Source organism: Bemisia tabaci, chromosome 2 (genome assembly GCF_918797505.1).
Source record: "Bemisia tabaci chromosome 2, PGI_BMITA_v3".
Classification (NCBI taxonomy): domain Eukaryota; kingdom Metazoa; phylum Arthropoda; class Insecta; order Hemiptera; family Aleyrodidae; genus Bemisia; species Bemisia tabaci.
The window spans coordinates 21,178,364-21,194,602 of record NC_092794.1 but is presented as its reverse complement, the minus strand read 5'-3'; the positions used below and the strand labels follow the sequence as shown (position 1 = coordinate 21,194,602).

Below are 16,239 nucleotides of genomic sequence, written 5' to 3'. Positions count from 1 at the left end.
GAGAATGAAAAAAGATTCGGAAGGCAGGGGGAAATTAGATTTTTCTCTCACCTCGTAGGAAAAAACGACTAGAAGTCAAACAATAAAATGAAAATAAAAATAGGAAAGTTTTAAAATTTCTTAGTGTAGGAAAAGAAGAACAGTAATATTTAAGAAAATTTGCAAAAGAATAATTAATAATATCTAAATATTATTAACGAGGATAAATTCAATTAAAAATGTTTTTTCTCGCTGTCAAACTTTCAAGTTAATCCGTGGCTACTCGGAATTTTAGTGGTTGTGCAGAGGCGTTTTCGATCGATGAGTTTGCTGCTTTATTCAGACAATCTGGCAAGATTGTTGACCTCATGTACGTTTTAATTAATTTTAATTTACTGAAACTCCGCTCTCTCTTGGCCACTGTTATTTCCATCGTCGAGCAAAGTCGAAAAGCTGGCCACAGATTAAGAGGCAGCGAGACTCATTCTTGTTTTATCATTATTATTTTTTTAATTTTAAATTATTTTTAAATTTTTATAATTTTAAATTTGGACATGCGGTTATGCTCTATTGTTCTTTGAGCTTTCGCAAAACATGCCGAACATAACGAGAAAGATTTGGCCACTAAGTAAATCGGTCTATGAAAAAGCCGCTCCCCACAGCAAGAAATAATTGATATTATATATTATTTTAGAACGTCTTCAACTAAGGGGTGGGAAGACAAAGCACACAAGTGCAGTTTTTTGCTGTTTTGAGAAATACTTGCTTGAAGTTTCGAAATTACATAGATCATCATGGCAGAAAGAAAGTTCAAACTGATTTTTTGATGCTTGAAAAATTAGAATTTTGGAGCGAATTATTCGCAGAAGATGCATTAAGACTAGTTTTACTTGAAATGATTAATGACTCAACTTTTTCAAAAACGAATAAAATGAGTTTAAAAGGAGTTTTTTCAAAAACTGCACTCATGCGCCTTGTCCACCAATTAAGCCCCTCAATTTGTCTTTGACGAAACCACCCTGGTAAAAATTGGCGGTAGGAGCTGCGTTTCAAAATATAGAGTTTCAATATACAGAAGCTATTGGAAATCTTACAGCGGGCTTTAGGTCTATAGTATTTTGGAACACACGATCTACTGCCAATTTTATACCAGGGCAGCTTAGCTCTGCAGCTTGTTCAATTACCTGTGCAGGCTAGGGAATAGGTAATCGCGATAAGCACCGGGCAGAATGACGAGACCGCCGGCAATTATTACCTTAACCTTACCTTACCTTAACCTTACCTTACCTCAACCTTACCTTAACTGGATACCAAGCCACTACATTGAGATTTTTGAAGAATTACTCATGTGCGACAGTGAGGGATTCTCTCAAAAAGAGAATGAAGAATAGAGAGATGAAGGGAGGAAAGTAAAAGGACGAAAAGAGGCAGACGGATAAGAGAAAGGGGATATGAGAGGAATTTGAAGAGGAATGAAGGGAGAGGGGAAGAAATATACGAGTAAGATTCAGATGATGATTTTATGAAGGATAAATAAGCTTTATTTTACATCAAGGAGCCACTGTTTCTGTCTCTTCATGAAAGCAGCAAACGCTCCCAATGGAGTTGCAGCTGGGGGTTTTTATAGGTAAGCCTCAAATAGCAGTTCCCAATCGCCGAAAGTAGCCAAAACAGAGGAAGGAGAAAAGTAAGGAGAAGATGGACACGAATAAGATGATGAAGAGGGAGGTAAAGGAGAAGGGATTGGACCGGTTTTTTCTCCTTGTTTTTCCGTCTTCCTTTTCTTTTTCAACCAGCTCTTCTCTTCTTCTAATTATTTCTTAATTCCTCTGTAAATTATTCTTGTTACTCTCTCCCTCTTTTCCTTCTTCCTCTTCCTTTACCTCCTCTTCGCAGTTTTTTCTTTTCTTCTTAATATTTTTCCTCTTAATGTTCTCCCTCTAACTAACTACCTGATATTATTATGTCAAGAGCGCACAAGTCTTTTTTTAAACCTTTAAACGTAGATATAATATATGATTGGTTTGCCGAACGCCCTTGCGGAGCTCATTCTGTCGGGGCCTTATGAATTGAGAAAATACTAATTCCCTACCCAACTAAACTGAGCTGGTTGCGTCAAGGGCTCATTGAAGGTGTTTCAAAGTATGATTAATTATTTTTTGCTGTGTAGAATGGTTTTGTCACATATGGGAAGAAAAAAACCTCTAGGAGATATAGTCCTTTTTAATTTTAAATTGCACACAATTTTCAAAGAATTAGAAAAATGCGTTTCTAATTCATTATGGGTTATTTTTATGGGATTTGATTGACACCAACTCCATCGATACACCCAACCGACATAGTGACTCAATCGAAAAATTCCGTGATTCCATCGGAAAACGTAATTTATTGATGCACGAGCTTGATTCCGCCTAATGGCGAATGTTTGGTTGCGTCACCTGTATTTGAAGGAGAATCAATTATCCAGAGGTTGGCGACTAATGCATTAGAGTGCCAAACAAAACAAGGGAGTTGAATTACAACGAGGAAATAATAATTAGAGAGCAGTTGCAGGACGGCCCGAGAAAAGCGCTGCCAATTACATCGACTTTTGACTTTGCCGCTACCTCACCTCACACGTATCTGCGGACATAATGTGACTCGAAAACAAGGTAAAGCAAGCATCTCAAAGTTTGTCAATTTTCCTGTAATATTTCACTGTGCATCGTTTCAAGGTATTACGGAGGTGAATATCCTTTTTGAATAATGCTTTTCAAACATGACATTGCCGTTTTTGCACCTTGTTTACATAAAATGATAGAAAAAACGGATTTTTGGCTCTTTTGAACACGAAAAATTTTGAAAGTATAAGTGGTGTGCGCGGTGTCATACCTTTGAAATTGATATGAGAGGCACATACAAAATCACACGATACAAAAATCACGTAAAAAACATATAATGCTGTGATATAAGTACACCTATACGTTTGCATACAAAAAAGTCTTAGGGAAATGCATCTAGCTATCTCACAAATTTAACAAATTATGCAACAGTAATCAAACTGATTGTGAGTCAGAGTCTCTAGAAACTGAAGTCCGTGAATAAAACAAAAAGAAAAAAAACATATTTTTCAACGATTTCTTACCAAAACAAGAAATTACGTGAAAGTCGGTGTGAATATCAACAGGGAGTAATCCTATGACGTGATGTGGGTATTCAAGTTAAGACTTTGCCCTTTAAAACTACCGAACTTTCGTTTTTCTCAGAGCAAAATCAAAGGCGTTTCCTTTGCTTTATCGATTTGGAGATGTTTCGTGCTGATGGATGTCACGTTCCTCAACCGGCTCATCTTGTCATCTTCCACGTCAGCCATTCTGAATAAACCATATCCTAGACCTTCAGATCCTCAATGACCCACAATCACCCATACGACAAATTCAACTCTTCCTTTATACTTAAGGACATCTATCAGACATGAAAAGTTGCTCTACAAATCATGCTCAACATCGCGATATCGAAAACTGAAGCACTAGAAATACTCGCATCATACGCCTATTTGCAACTTTTCATGTCTAGGATATCTTCGTGGTATAAATGAAGAAAAGAAAGCGCTCTGTTATTTTAGATCCTCACAGTAAAGCCCGTCGCACACTGGATCGATTCAATTAGAAAGGTCGAACATGAAATTGTTGACTAAAACTGCAAATTTTGATGATTATTTTGTCACATTTTAAATTTTAAGAGGTGCTTTCGGAAGGAAATTTTGCGCGGAAAGCAATGCGACCGCTTTTAGAACCTCAAAATTTTGTATATACGGAGTTATACGCTTTTAAAGTTTCCAAATTTTGTTCGACCTCTCCTATTGGCTTTAACCACTGTACGTCGTTGGTGCTACGACGCGGGCCCCGGGTGAAGTGGTGGCCGGTGGGTGTCTGGACAGTCAAAACGCCTTCACTCCCGTGCGTATGCAACACGGACATCCACTAAGCTCGAATAGTTGCATCCAGGAGTTGAAATTAAATTTGTTCAGTGTTCGTCTCATTCGACACTAATTTTGCTTGTTTCTCTCACATCGTAACTTCTCTCCAGGGTTGCCTATTGTGCCGATGAAGTAAACTATTACTCATTTTTATCTCAACATTGTCAATTTTCTGAGAAATTCATTCTTTAAATGTGTTTTTAGTAAAACGTTGCCGGGCCTCAAAATTGCAATAAAATTAGGTATTGGAGCATAAGGGATAAATTTCCCTTTTTATACTCCAATATACCAGGGATGTTCAAAGATTATTCAAAAATACAATGAGTATCCTTGGCAGAGTATCCGTGGGGTTTTAAATGTTATCTGGGATCCATGGTGAGTTTCTTCAATTTTTATACCCTAGGATGAGGTTATATCAGATCTCTCCTTCATGGCTCATCTAATTTGCAGGTAACCAGTGGATTCAAGATTTTCGAAAAAACTTATTGCCACAAAGATTTGTGATTTAAATACTTTTTTCTTTCGTAAAGCGTCGCGAGAGCCACGGCGATGCCACTAATTTTCCCTGTAAAAATCCTGAAAAAAGAAAGAAAAAGGAAAGTAAAAAAGAAAAATCTGTAGAAATCCTAGGATCAAAAAAATATTTCAAAATTGCAGCCTTGATGAAGGAGGGGAGGGGGGTGATTTCGTTTAGGTGAGAGTTTACCTCTGTATCCATGTAGTCAAATTCTCCATGCACAGATAAGGAGCAAATTAATACATTCGCAGGGTTGCCATGATTGCAGTCTTGGTGTCCCCAAGCCACGCAAAGATGCACCTCTTCTAATGTGTACTCTCAGCCGTGCATCGAGAGTTTGATTCCATATGTATACTGCCGTGCTAAGAAAGAACGCCGTATGAACATTCGAGAGTTGCCAAATTTACTTCGATAAAATGATTATTTTTGAGGAAAGTTACGAATATTCAATCTTTACATTTTCAGAATCTTTAGGTGAAATTGCGAACAATATTATCTAAAAAATTGGGAGGAAAATATTCATAAGTTTACCATGAAATCCGCGTTTTATCAAAAGGAATTTGGCAACGCTCGAGGGTTTATACGGCGTTTTTCCAGCACGGCAGTATGGAGGTGGGCTCTCACGCTCATCATAATGTAAGCGCACTGAAAAAAAATTCTCGGCGTTTTTACCACGGTCCGTTGGTACCTTTACCATCTCACTTTTTTTACCAATTATTGGTAATTTTACCGAGACAGATTGGTAAGCTTACCTAAAAACCGGTATTTTTGCTGTTTTTTCTATGCAAGAATACCACTTTTATTGGTAATCAATTCCCGGTAACTTTGCCATTTCATCTCGGTAATTCTACCACAGCCGATAAAAAATATTGGCGTTTTTACCAAGGTCCAGTAAAATTACCGAGAAAATCAATATTTTTACCGAGATTTCTTGGTAAAATTACCAATTTCATAAATGGTAATTCTACCAAGAAAAAACTGGGATCAAATAGAACCCTGAATTCTTGGTAATTTTACCCTTTTCTTAGTAAATACACCGAGGTTTTTTTTTTAGTGCGGGGCCCCTCCCGCTCACAGTCTGATCTTCGGAAGCTTTTTATTGAAGCTCGAGAGTTTGTTTCTAGGATGACCGGGGGCATCATTGTATTCCTCGCGAAATTCTACATGGCACCTGAAGTCTGCACGCAGGAGTTCCATTCGAGAGTATCGTGGAATTTTACCTAATTGACGGAATATTTGATGAATCTGGCCGTCTGGCGGTCCGGAGATATGAGTCTGTGACAATGCGCACGATACGAGCCGCGATTGGACAAACAATGTGGACCTGCGAATGATAGGTCCAGTGTCCACTCTGCTCCGCTCCCAAATATCAGTGCGTGCACGCACGGAATGCATCTGACAAGAAAACACGCACATGGCAGTTTCGCATGCCGTGGATAAGTTTACAGTGAACTACGACCGCGCTGTGTCCTATGCAAACGGGAATTTGCATAATCCAAGTTGATCTGCCTCCGCTGAATTACACTGTCGCAGCTCACTGTTATTTACTTTTCCCGCTTTTTTCTTAAAAAGGAAAAAAAAAGTAGGTATCAATAACTGTAAGTTTCTTTATTCTCTTCGCCTATGGAGGAGAAATTCAAGATTTGTAGTTTTTATCAATGAAGTATTTTTTTACAAAAAGATTATCCCTTTATTGGTATACAATTTGATCGTTGCATAATAGCTATTTGTCACAATGTTATCGACCACGTCCCCCTCAGCTTTTGATACATTTTAAGAAGGTATTCGACGGTGAAACTCCCAAATCATGTACCTATCTCGTTTTCGGTGTTTTGGAATCTCCGCTTCTATTTTTTTTTTTTTTTGAGGGGGGGGGGGGAGGGGGAGAAGAGCAAATTAACATCACTCCTTGAAGTTACCAAAGAATTTTCTTCGCACAGAGAAGAAACATCACGGAAAGTTTAAAGAAGTGAAGTCTGGTATTTTCCATTCAAGAAGTAAAGTATGACAGGAAGTTTGCAACGTAGCAAATGGGATACTTGGTTTGGGAGTTCCACCGTCGTATTGTATTGCGATATTTTTGCATTCAAAATTTTTTTGTTGAAATTTCTGCTCCATGGGTCATCTCTGCTTCTTTGTTCTTCTGATCGCTCCTCTCCTTAGGTATACCACTTTTATTCTGTAAAAAAAAATTTAACTCATAATATCCTCGATTTGAGGAGTGGACCGAAATTGACTCTTATGATGGAGTCGTTTCTATCAAGTAAGCCACTCTGACCCAAGGTCGATCATAAAGCAGCACCCAAATTGAAGATTTTCTGATTGCAACCAAATGTTTTGAACTTTTTCGTGGCTGCGAGAAAAAGACAGGAAAAAGAATCCACGACATATCTGTGAATATTTCTCTTCCTCACTGACATTTTAAACTTTTTTAACCCTTCCTTTGTGAGTAATTTCGACTTAACAAGGTGCATCTTCTATAGCAACTTCTCTTCCCTTTGCTTTCCGAAAAGGGCGAATAACATGTTTTTTACCTCCATTTTTTCTCACTCCGTGCCCGACTTCGGTTGGTTCACGGTCAGTTTGAAAATCGAGTTATGCACGATGTAAGATCAATATACCAAAGCAATCTGTAAGCGCCTAGCTTAAAGCCGGCTTGAATTTACAGTAACTTACGATCAGCTGGTCAACAAAAATCTATCCCCGTGCACATCTGATGTTTTTGATGCCTGTATTCTATATGTCTCTTACATTCTACTAGCAGGATAAACAGTCTTGTCTTTCTCTTCTTTTTCAGAAATAATCGATGTTATTATCGTATTTTTATCTTGTTTACTCTCCGGAAGAATTGTGTGTGGAGTGTTCGGTGAATCGATTACCAGTTTAGTATTAAGTTCCAGTGTTCCGTGCTTAAGTTGCCATTGCCTACCTTGCCTTTATTGCTATTGACAGCCGTGGTTAACCCGCCAGGGTTATGGCAGCCGTACTGCATCTGATCAGGTAAAAGAACACACTTTCATATGCTCATATCACTCTAATGTACCACGTGTGTTGCTGCCACTTCATATTTAATTAAACGTATCTTTTAACTTTTGGGTGATTACATGTACGAGGTCATTTTACTGGAAAATGATCAATTTAAGATCGCGGAACATTTTTAATTAAAAATACCTAATTTCCTTTGGTGATATGCAGTTACTCGATACGCGTAATCGGTCATAATAGATCTGCAATCAACAGTCTGTGCAGATACGTTATTACGTATACGTATATCCGCACGTAGATACGTTTCCAAACTCAGCAAGATGGGCGACAAAAATGGAAGTGTCTGACGTCATCCAAACATTGCAAACCAAAACCTCATCATGACGTGAACAGTCGTGATTCCAATGGGTCCCCAGGGGAATTTCATGGGGATCCATTGGAACTTATGGGCCCCTATAGAATGAATGAAGAAACCAACAGGAACCCAAGAGGCCACCGGAGTGACCTGAGGGAACCCTTCCCATGGGAGCCTGGGGCAGTACCTAACAGGTTCCTATGGGAATCCAGGCAATTCTCGTAGGACCATTTTGACAGGGCTCTGCTCTTTCGTGGCAGGTCGGTACAAACTTCGAGGCCTGAGCTTCTTCGTCCTGCGAGAGGAGAAATGAACATGTCTAGCGTGAGGGAATTAACGTAAGCGCCGTGGAGTAGGATACGTCCGCGCTGTCCCTTATGGACTGCCGTGGTACGGAAAGAGTGGTAAGTACATTCTCAGATGAACAGTGCCGATTTTGCAAGGTGGCATTACTTTTTTTCCTCCATTTAAATCCATTAAAAATATCGGTGTAGGCGAGGCAAGCTGTCTCACCACGAATCGAGTGTTTTACATACATTAAATGGAGGGAAAACAGTGTTGCCAACTTAAGAGAATCGTTACAAGGGAGGCCTCGAGGCTCACAAGAGCATGGTGCTAATCGTGGCTCGGAAAGAAATGCACCTACGTCTCTCTTCCGCGGGTAACACGGCAGTGTAGACAGTGACGTGGCGTGAATTGCGATATATCGATTGATCTGCCATTTAAACCTATGGAAAAGGATCGATAAACAGGGTGCTCGCAGCGAACACCTTAATAATCGATTCTTTACCATAGGTTTAAATGGCATAACAATCGATACATCGCAAATCACGCCACGCCACTGAGTGTAGATCTCCATGGGTCCATGATGACGGGACGGAGCGCGGTAGGCATTTGGCAGTCACCGAGTCCAAAAAGAGTAACACATTCTGTTTTTAAATGTATAACTTTATTAAATGCGAGCAGATCGTACACTTCAAAGCACGTAAAAACACGACGTATGAAGTCGTTCACCGCGATAGTGCACAGGGAGCGTTCATAAATTACGTAACGGCCTTCCCCGGTAAAAATTGGCGATAGGAGCTGCGTTTCAAAATACCATAGGAGTTCTTATAGCCGACTAAAGAAGGCTATTGAAAATCATATAGCTGGCTGTAGAAAGCGGAGAAAATCATATAGCCGGGCTATACGGAGCTATAAAAAAGTATACAGTCGGGCTATAGTTCCTATCGCTGGGCTTTACACTTTATAGCCATTGGCTATAAAAGGCTATAAGAAATTGTGTAGAAATTCGTGTGCTTTGGAAATCATTAAGTTTGATACGGAACTACCTTAATATTTACAAAATACACATTATATTTTCCTTTAAAACATATTTTTTTCATCAATTAAAATCAGAATAATCCATACAGACTGTGCAAACATTTCAAAATCATGAGTTGAAAAACGCTGACTCCGCGAGATTAAATATTAGAGCCTAACACGAAGCGGAGCGGCGACGCACTGGCGCCTACAAACCTAACAGGGATACTTCACGCATTGCGCAATGCGTGAAGTATTCATGTTAGGTTTGTAGGCGCCAATGCGCGTTTCGCGTTCTCTGCCCGGCCTCCGCGCCGCAGCGTACCACGGCGTCTGAAGCAACTATTTCACACCAGAGGTATTGCACAGTATCATATGGAATTGAAGGTGCTCCAACATATTAAGAATGGCAGTCATCCTTCAAAAGTACGGAGCTTTCCTCGCAAAATAAATCAAGATACTACGGCACAAAAAGAGAGCGGTAGTCCAAAAACTAACTAAGTCCTAGTATCCGTATTTAGTAACGTTTAGCATAAACTTTATCGTCTGGCGGTTGCTTAGTCGCCATCGGCTATAAAAGGCAATAAGAAATTGTACAGCCGGCTACAGAAGCTATTGGAAATCTTACAGCCGGCTTTAGGTCTATGGTATTTTGGAACACAGATTCTACTGCCAATTTTTACCAGGGTTTTTCGGCATTTTCAACCCCCCATCACCCTTTGGAACGCGTCTTAACTTGCCCCTCTCCCTCTGGAGACCCCAAAAGCTGTGGGAAATTATTGAATATATAGCTGGATAAAATTTGAAGCATTTTTAAAGGTAGTGTAACAAATTAAGTCGATGAAGTGGGGATGATATATGCATTTTATTGATTGGTGTTGTGGTGTCAGTAGTCTCTTCGCTGCAAAAATAGGCAATCGGTCGTAATCGCCTGGCGACTAGCGAAATATTGTGCTAATTTTCTTAAGATGTTGTGTGTTTTTTAACAGAGGAAGGATTATACATAACGTTTTTCGGCATTTTCAACCCCCCATCACCCTTTGGAACGCGTCTTAACTTGCCCCTCCCCCTCTGGAGACCCCAAAAGCTGTGGGAAATTATTGAATATATAGCTGGATAAAATTTGAAGCATTTTTAAAGGTAGTGTAACAAATTAAGTCGATGAAGTGGGGATGATGTATGCATTTTATTGATTGGTGTTGTGGTGTCAGTAGTCTCTTCGCTGCAAAAATAGGCAATCGGTCGTAATCGCCTGGCGACTAGCGAAATATTGTGCTAATTTTCTTAAGATGTTGTGTGTTTTTTAACAGAGGAAGGATTATACATAACGTTGACACGGTCCTACAGAGACCATGGTGTGCACTAAAGCAGCGTATGATGTCATACGCTAAGTTTTCGATGGGCGATATATCCGTTCATATTGGACGCAGTTTGGCATTTGGACATATACATTATTAATTTTTGCTCCTCTAAAAGCTTTAATAATCAAAACACGATTTTCTGACCAGCGCAACTGACCCATTACCTCCTGTCGTATGACGCATGACCAAACATTTGCCCACCCGTGTTATTTGAACCTAAACTCAGGGCCTGTTGTGACTCGAATTTTCCGTTTAGCGCAAGGATCGTTGACCCCGTTTGAATGGTTTCTTTTTGAGAGGGAATAAGTCCATCTTCAAATGAGCCCTGGATTAAATAAGAATATTAGCGTTGTAGGGCTCGTTTAGAATACGTTTTTGTTCCCTCTCTCTCAGAAATAAGTTTCCTGTGAGTTGACGACCAGACTGGACTTTGAAAAGGACAAAACTTGAATTAATTACTTGATTGGCTCATGCCTCGTTCTTGCTTCTTTTCCGACACTCTTCTCTCTCTCTGAGAATATTTTGGCATAAGAATTTGAGAAGCCTTACGTATGGGAGAGAAACAACAACGGCACGCAGTTGCCTGAAAGTGAGAAAATGTAAGGAATTAGGAACATGCATTCCTGATTTCACGACCAGAGGTGCACATATTTTGACGATTTTATAAGCCCAGCCGTTCAAAACTTTTACGAATGTTTGCACCCCACTATTCTCCCTGCTTTTTTCTTTTCATCTCTCTCCCCTCCCCACCACTCCCTCCTGGCGGCGTAACGGAGTTTCGCTAGGCTGCCCCGCGAAAACTTTTCTAGGACCTCCAGCAATTAATCTTCCTGGCCTCTTCACTCAGATAAAATTCTAAAACACCCCCCTCACCCTCGCTCATTCCTTTCCTCCCCACTTCTCTCTCGAAGTGCGCATCGCGGACATTTTCGAGTAAATTCCCCTTAACAATAGCTTATATTTTAAAGCATGAAATGAGCAGGGATAAGCCAGCGGCCCCAAGGATCTCAAGGAGATCGAAGGCTTGAAATCTGAAAAGTACATATCTAAATACAAAATAAAGAAAAACTTAATAAAAAAGAAACTATACTTGAGAAGAAACATTTACCTGATTTTGCTAATGCCTAACCTAGAATTTTATGCGAGAACTTCAGGCGGGCTTCCTGTAAATATTACATGACTGATTCGTATTTATTTAAACTCAGTCTACTGGTGCTCCGAATGTAAACGAAATAATAATAACTTGGAGTGAAAAAACAAAAAAAAGCTGGTACTCCGAATCAATAATTCTGAAACAATCAGTAACGCAAGATATATTTTATATAAGCTTTGGGTCCTGCCGCACCGAGCCCTGGATTAACCGTGGGTCAATTTACATTTCTGAATGGACTTTTTTCTAAATCTTCAGCGAAAAACAAAACGAATCTATTGAGTTGTACGCTTGAAACTCTCCCGGAGTGACTATGAAACAACTTTGCCGCATTTGTCGTTCTTAGATCAGAGGACGCACGGGCCGCAGCCCACATTTTAGGACGACGACGTTGTTACATATTTAAACAATAAAAGCATTATTCAGAAAATTGGCAATGTCGTGATAAAAAGCAGTAATAGTTTACTTCATAGGCACACTAGGCAACGTTGGAGAGAAGTTACGGATAGGAGAAACAAGCCAAGTCAATGTCGAATGAGTCGAACACTGTGCGAATTTCATTTCAGCTCCTGGATGCAACTATTCGAACTTAGTGGATGTCCGAGTTGCATATGCACAGGAGTGAAGGCGTTTTGACTGTCTAGGCACTCACCGCTTCACCCGAGGTCCGCGGCGCGGCTCTAACGCAACGGCCGCATCAACTGTGAAGATTCAAAATGGGAGAGCACTTTCAATTCTTCGTTCTCACTACAGAGATATTTCCTAGGCGCGAATATGTGCATACAGGCGTAGGATGTGAGTATTTTTTGTGCCTCAGTTTTGACATCGCAATGTGCCGAGCATCATTTGTAGAGCAACTATTCGCGCATAAGCGATGTCTTTGAGGTGTGAATGAAGAATTGAAGACACTCAGTCATTTTGGATCATCGTAGCCAAGCCCGCCGCAAAATGTAAAAACCTTTCAGAAAGGTTGGACATGACATTTTCGACAAAAGCTGCAAATGTTGATGTTAATTTCTTTACGTCATGAATTGTATGGAGTGCTTCTCGAAGGAAAATTTTAGGATTCTAAATTTTGGCGAACTTCTCTCATTGACTCGCTGCTTTGAGCGCCGCTTGTGAGGCGGTGCGGTGATTGTCTGGACAGTCAAAACGCCTTCATTCCCGTGAGTATGCAACACGGACATCCATAGAGCTCGAATAGTTGCATCCAGGCATTATGATGAAATTCGCTTAGAGTCCGTCGCATGGGACACCAACTGAAGTTTTGAAAGTTTCTTTAACATCATAACTTATTACAGCGTTGCCTATTGTGCGAATGAAGTAGACCATTGCCGATTTTTATCGCGACATTGTCAATTTTCCGAGAAATGCTTTACTTAAATGAATTCTTATTGCAACGTTACCGGCCCTCGAAATCGTCAAAATTAGGTGTTTTGAAAAATGATAAGTTGAGTTTTCTTTAACACACTTCAGTGAGTCGTCTACTGTTCGGATTTTTTCTTGTTTTTTGACGTTCAGTGTGAAATTTTCAAACGAAAATTCTGATGAATCTCACGGAATTTGGAACAAAAATGATGACTGTTCCTCTTCCGAAAAAATAAATGCGACAAGAAATCTGTAACATCACTAGCCTAAATACACGTATATGATTTCTTATAGGCTTCATTCACAATTAAGTCCGGTGAATAAATGAGCAAAAATTATATTACGTCCTTCTATTTTCTCCTGAAATGTGGACTGCGTCTAGTTTTCGTTTAATTTATATACTTATGCTTGAGCAGATGTAATATGAACTTCACCTTGTTTACCCCGAAAGAGCTCGCTGAAACGAGCACGGATAGAAATGCCCGCAAGCAGTAATGGGTGTTGAAGCGTGATGGGTGAAGCGTTGAGGGTATTGAAGCGTAATGGGTGTTGAAGCGTAATGGGTGAAGCGTTTCAACCATTTATTCTTAGGTATCACAATTTGAACCAATCGGGACTATCGTTGGAAATCGCCTAAAATACCTTCAATTACAAAGTAGGAATTAATGACTACTAATGAGGCAATTGCCTAAAATAAACGTCGATGGAAAAGAATGATGCGGTAGGGGCAGGTGGAGGGATGCACGGTTATCATCAAGCAAATATGAATCAGTTGTTTTCAAAAGGGAACAAGTTCATTTTTGCATGAGCCTTGGCTCGCATAAGAGGACATGCTAACTAAGACCCATCGAGGAATAGACCTGTTCCCTTTTGAAAACGACAGACTCATAAATGAACAAAATATGTGACATTCAGTAAACCTATCAGACGGTGGGATTCCGCTAGGAGAATTTCTTAAATAAGAGTCAGAGTCAGGAAATGCACCGGTTTTTAATTTTTTGTACATACAACCGGTTAGTTAGTATTAGTATTGCAGTAGCCAACGTGTACTTTGAAACTGGATTTGCCACGAACAAAATGTGCATTTTGGACCCTTTTACGTCACAATATTGGGATGGAATTTTTTTATTGGAAATCTCATACATTGGAAGTTCATATGAAATTTCCATTCATGACCACCGCCCCCACTGATTCTCGCAATCAGTTAAAGTTATTCGGTGCATAGACGCACAGTTTAGGTAAGTCTACTTTTTCAAGATGTAACGAAGTTAGTCAAGATAATGATTTTCCAAGAGTGACGCAACAAGATAAGACGATTAAGTACGACACTACAGTTGGTTTGTTATCAAACAGTTTCTCTATTCGGCTGAGACCACACGTTTATGTTCGTCTACCAGTTCAAGGAAGTTTGTTTGGAAAACACCGTCTTAATCCTATCACCATCCGAGTTATTCAATTATTATTAATTAATTGTCTCGCTAATTAATTACTGCGAGTACAGTTCACGTTCGAAGGTAAAATATTTACAACGAACCGGAAAGATACTAAATAGACTTCAACCTGTTAAACTTTCGACTCGAGCCAAAGTGCAAAAAAACATTAACAGCCGCGTAAGCATGTTGAAAAACGAATGTATCGATGCGTCATACTCTATCTCGGGGAAAATTCTTTTGTCTTGCCTTTTTCCGAACAGAAATAAAGGCAATTACTTACTGAATCTTTTTGGATGGAGAGTCAGTCAAGGGGCTTATAGGACAAGGCGCACACATGCAGTTTTTGAAAAAATTGAGATATTAATGATTTCAAATAAGATTAGTCGCAATGCAAATTCTGCAAAAAATTCGCTCCAAAATTCCAATTTTTAAACATCAAAAATTCAGTCTGAACTTTCTTTCCGCCGTACAAATCCATGTATTTTCGGAACTTCAAACACGTATTTCTCGAAATATCAAAAACTGCACTTATGCACATTGTCCTCTAAGCTCCTATTGAGACTTAATCTTTCTGGCCGTGTTGCTGATAGTGGCGACACACCTTCCCAATTATTCCGATGTTGTTTTTGCAAAAATTGATACATGGAAGAGATGAAGATAATATATTTTGGATCTGTATTTTTGACCAATGGAGAGATTTGACGTAACGCTGAAACTGACCCCCCCCCCTCCTCCTTTACAGACGTAGCAAAACACAGGCATTATGCCCCCTCCCCCCAGAGTGTTACGTAATTTATGAACGCTCCCTTTGACAAGTGCCAAATACACTTGAAAACCTACTTAACGTCTCTGTGCATTTTATTTCGCTTCAAAAGAGCAACATAATATGCACGGTAATTATAGTCCCCTTAAAATTATATTTCCTAGCCGTGCCGGGGTAAAACGCCAACCTATTCAGAGTGTGCGTATTTATTGACGTTTAAACTCTTAGGAAAATTCTGGATTTTTTAACATAAAAAATACACAAAATGCACGTTTTGTAAATAGATGACGATAAATTCACCGTCATTTCCACGAAGGAAGCTGATTCGCATGTTTACAAAGATATAATCGCCGTCTCACGGAAGAATTCAAGTTGAAAATCAAATAAAAATCAAATAGTAAACATTTGCTTACCTATGCTTTACTCAATAACTTCATGGGGACTTCCTTTTCTATAGGAGGAATAACAATATTGTGGGAGCTTGACATAAATACAGTCTTATCTTCCCTCATCCATCGTTGCGGTCATTCCGTTTACACTGTTACTGTTCTTTGGAGATTTCCTATTTACCTCGTCATCGTGCAATTGAAGTAAATTTATTTACAATTATTCTTTGTGACGTCGGAGGGGCATAGTTCGAGCAACATGATACATATTATGCATTTCGATAATATACAATGCCCTCAATTTTAATCGGGCAAATAAGTTGATGCTGAGAGAGTAGTCTCAACTGATTCGCTTCTTCCAGTAAAAGAGAGGCAAAAAGATGAACATGATCAGTATTTGGGGACTTTTCTCACTTTGATCCTATGAGACATTTTTTGTTGCGACCGTTGCTTTACTGTTTAAGGATGGCGTAAATTATGAAGATATCAACCGATGACGTCAAAAAATTTCGACCTAACGGTTCATTCTACAAGAAATCATACAAAGACCGTTGCTCGACCAACCCAGCCCCCCCTCCCCTAGTTTATATTTATCTAACAGGAGCACAAAAACCGTGACTTCAAATATTTTTGATCCCCCGCGATCCTTGGTGGTATATTCGGCAGCCTATACTGCAGTGCT

The 16,239-nt window shown here is 39.6% G+C and overlaps 1 protein-coding gene across 2 annotated transcripts in view; it reads left to right on the top strand.

The window, feature by feature from the left end:
* Positions 1 to 5,809: 5,809 nt before the first annotated feature.
* The window catches only part of LOC109043550 (phosphoenolpyruvate carboxykinase [GTP]), a 33,505-nt gene continuing 23,075 nt past the window's right edge, over positions 5,810 to 16,239 (top strand). Inside the window, exons 1-2 of one of the 2 annotated variants that reach the window (XM_072296901.1) lie at positions 5,810 to 6,036; positions 7,252 to 7,454. In XM_072296901.1, the coding sequence (XP_072153002.1) occupies positions 7,429 to 7,454 (26 nt within the window). In that variant the 5' untranslated portion in view covers positions 5,810 to 6,036; positions 7,252 to 7,428. Of the gene's footprint in view, positions 6,053 to 7,251; positions 7,455 to 16,239 lie in introns of both variants that reach the window. The other variant, XM_072296902.1, reaches the window with a different exon arrangement.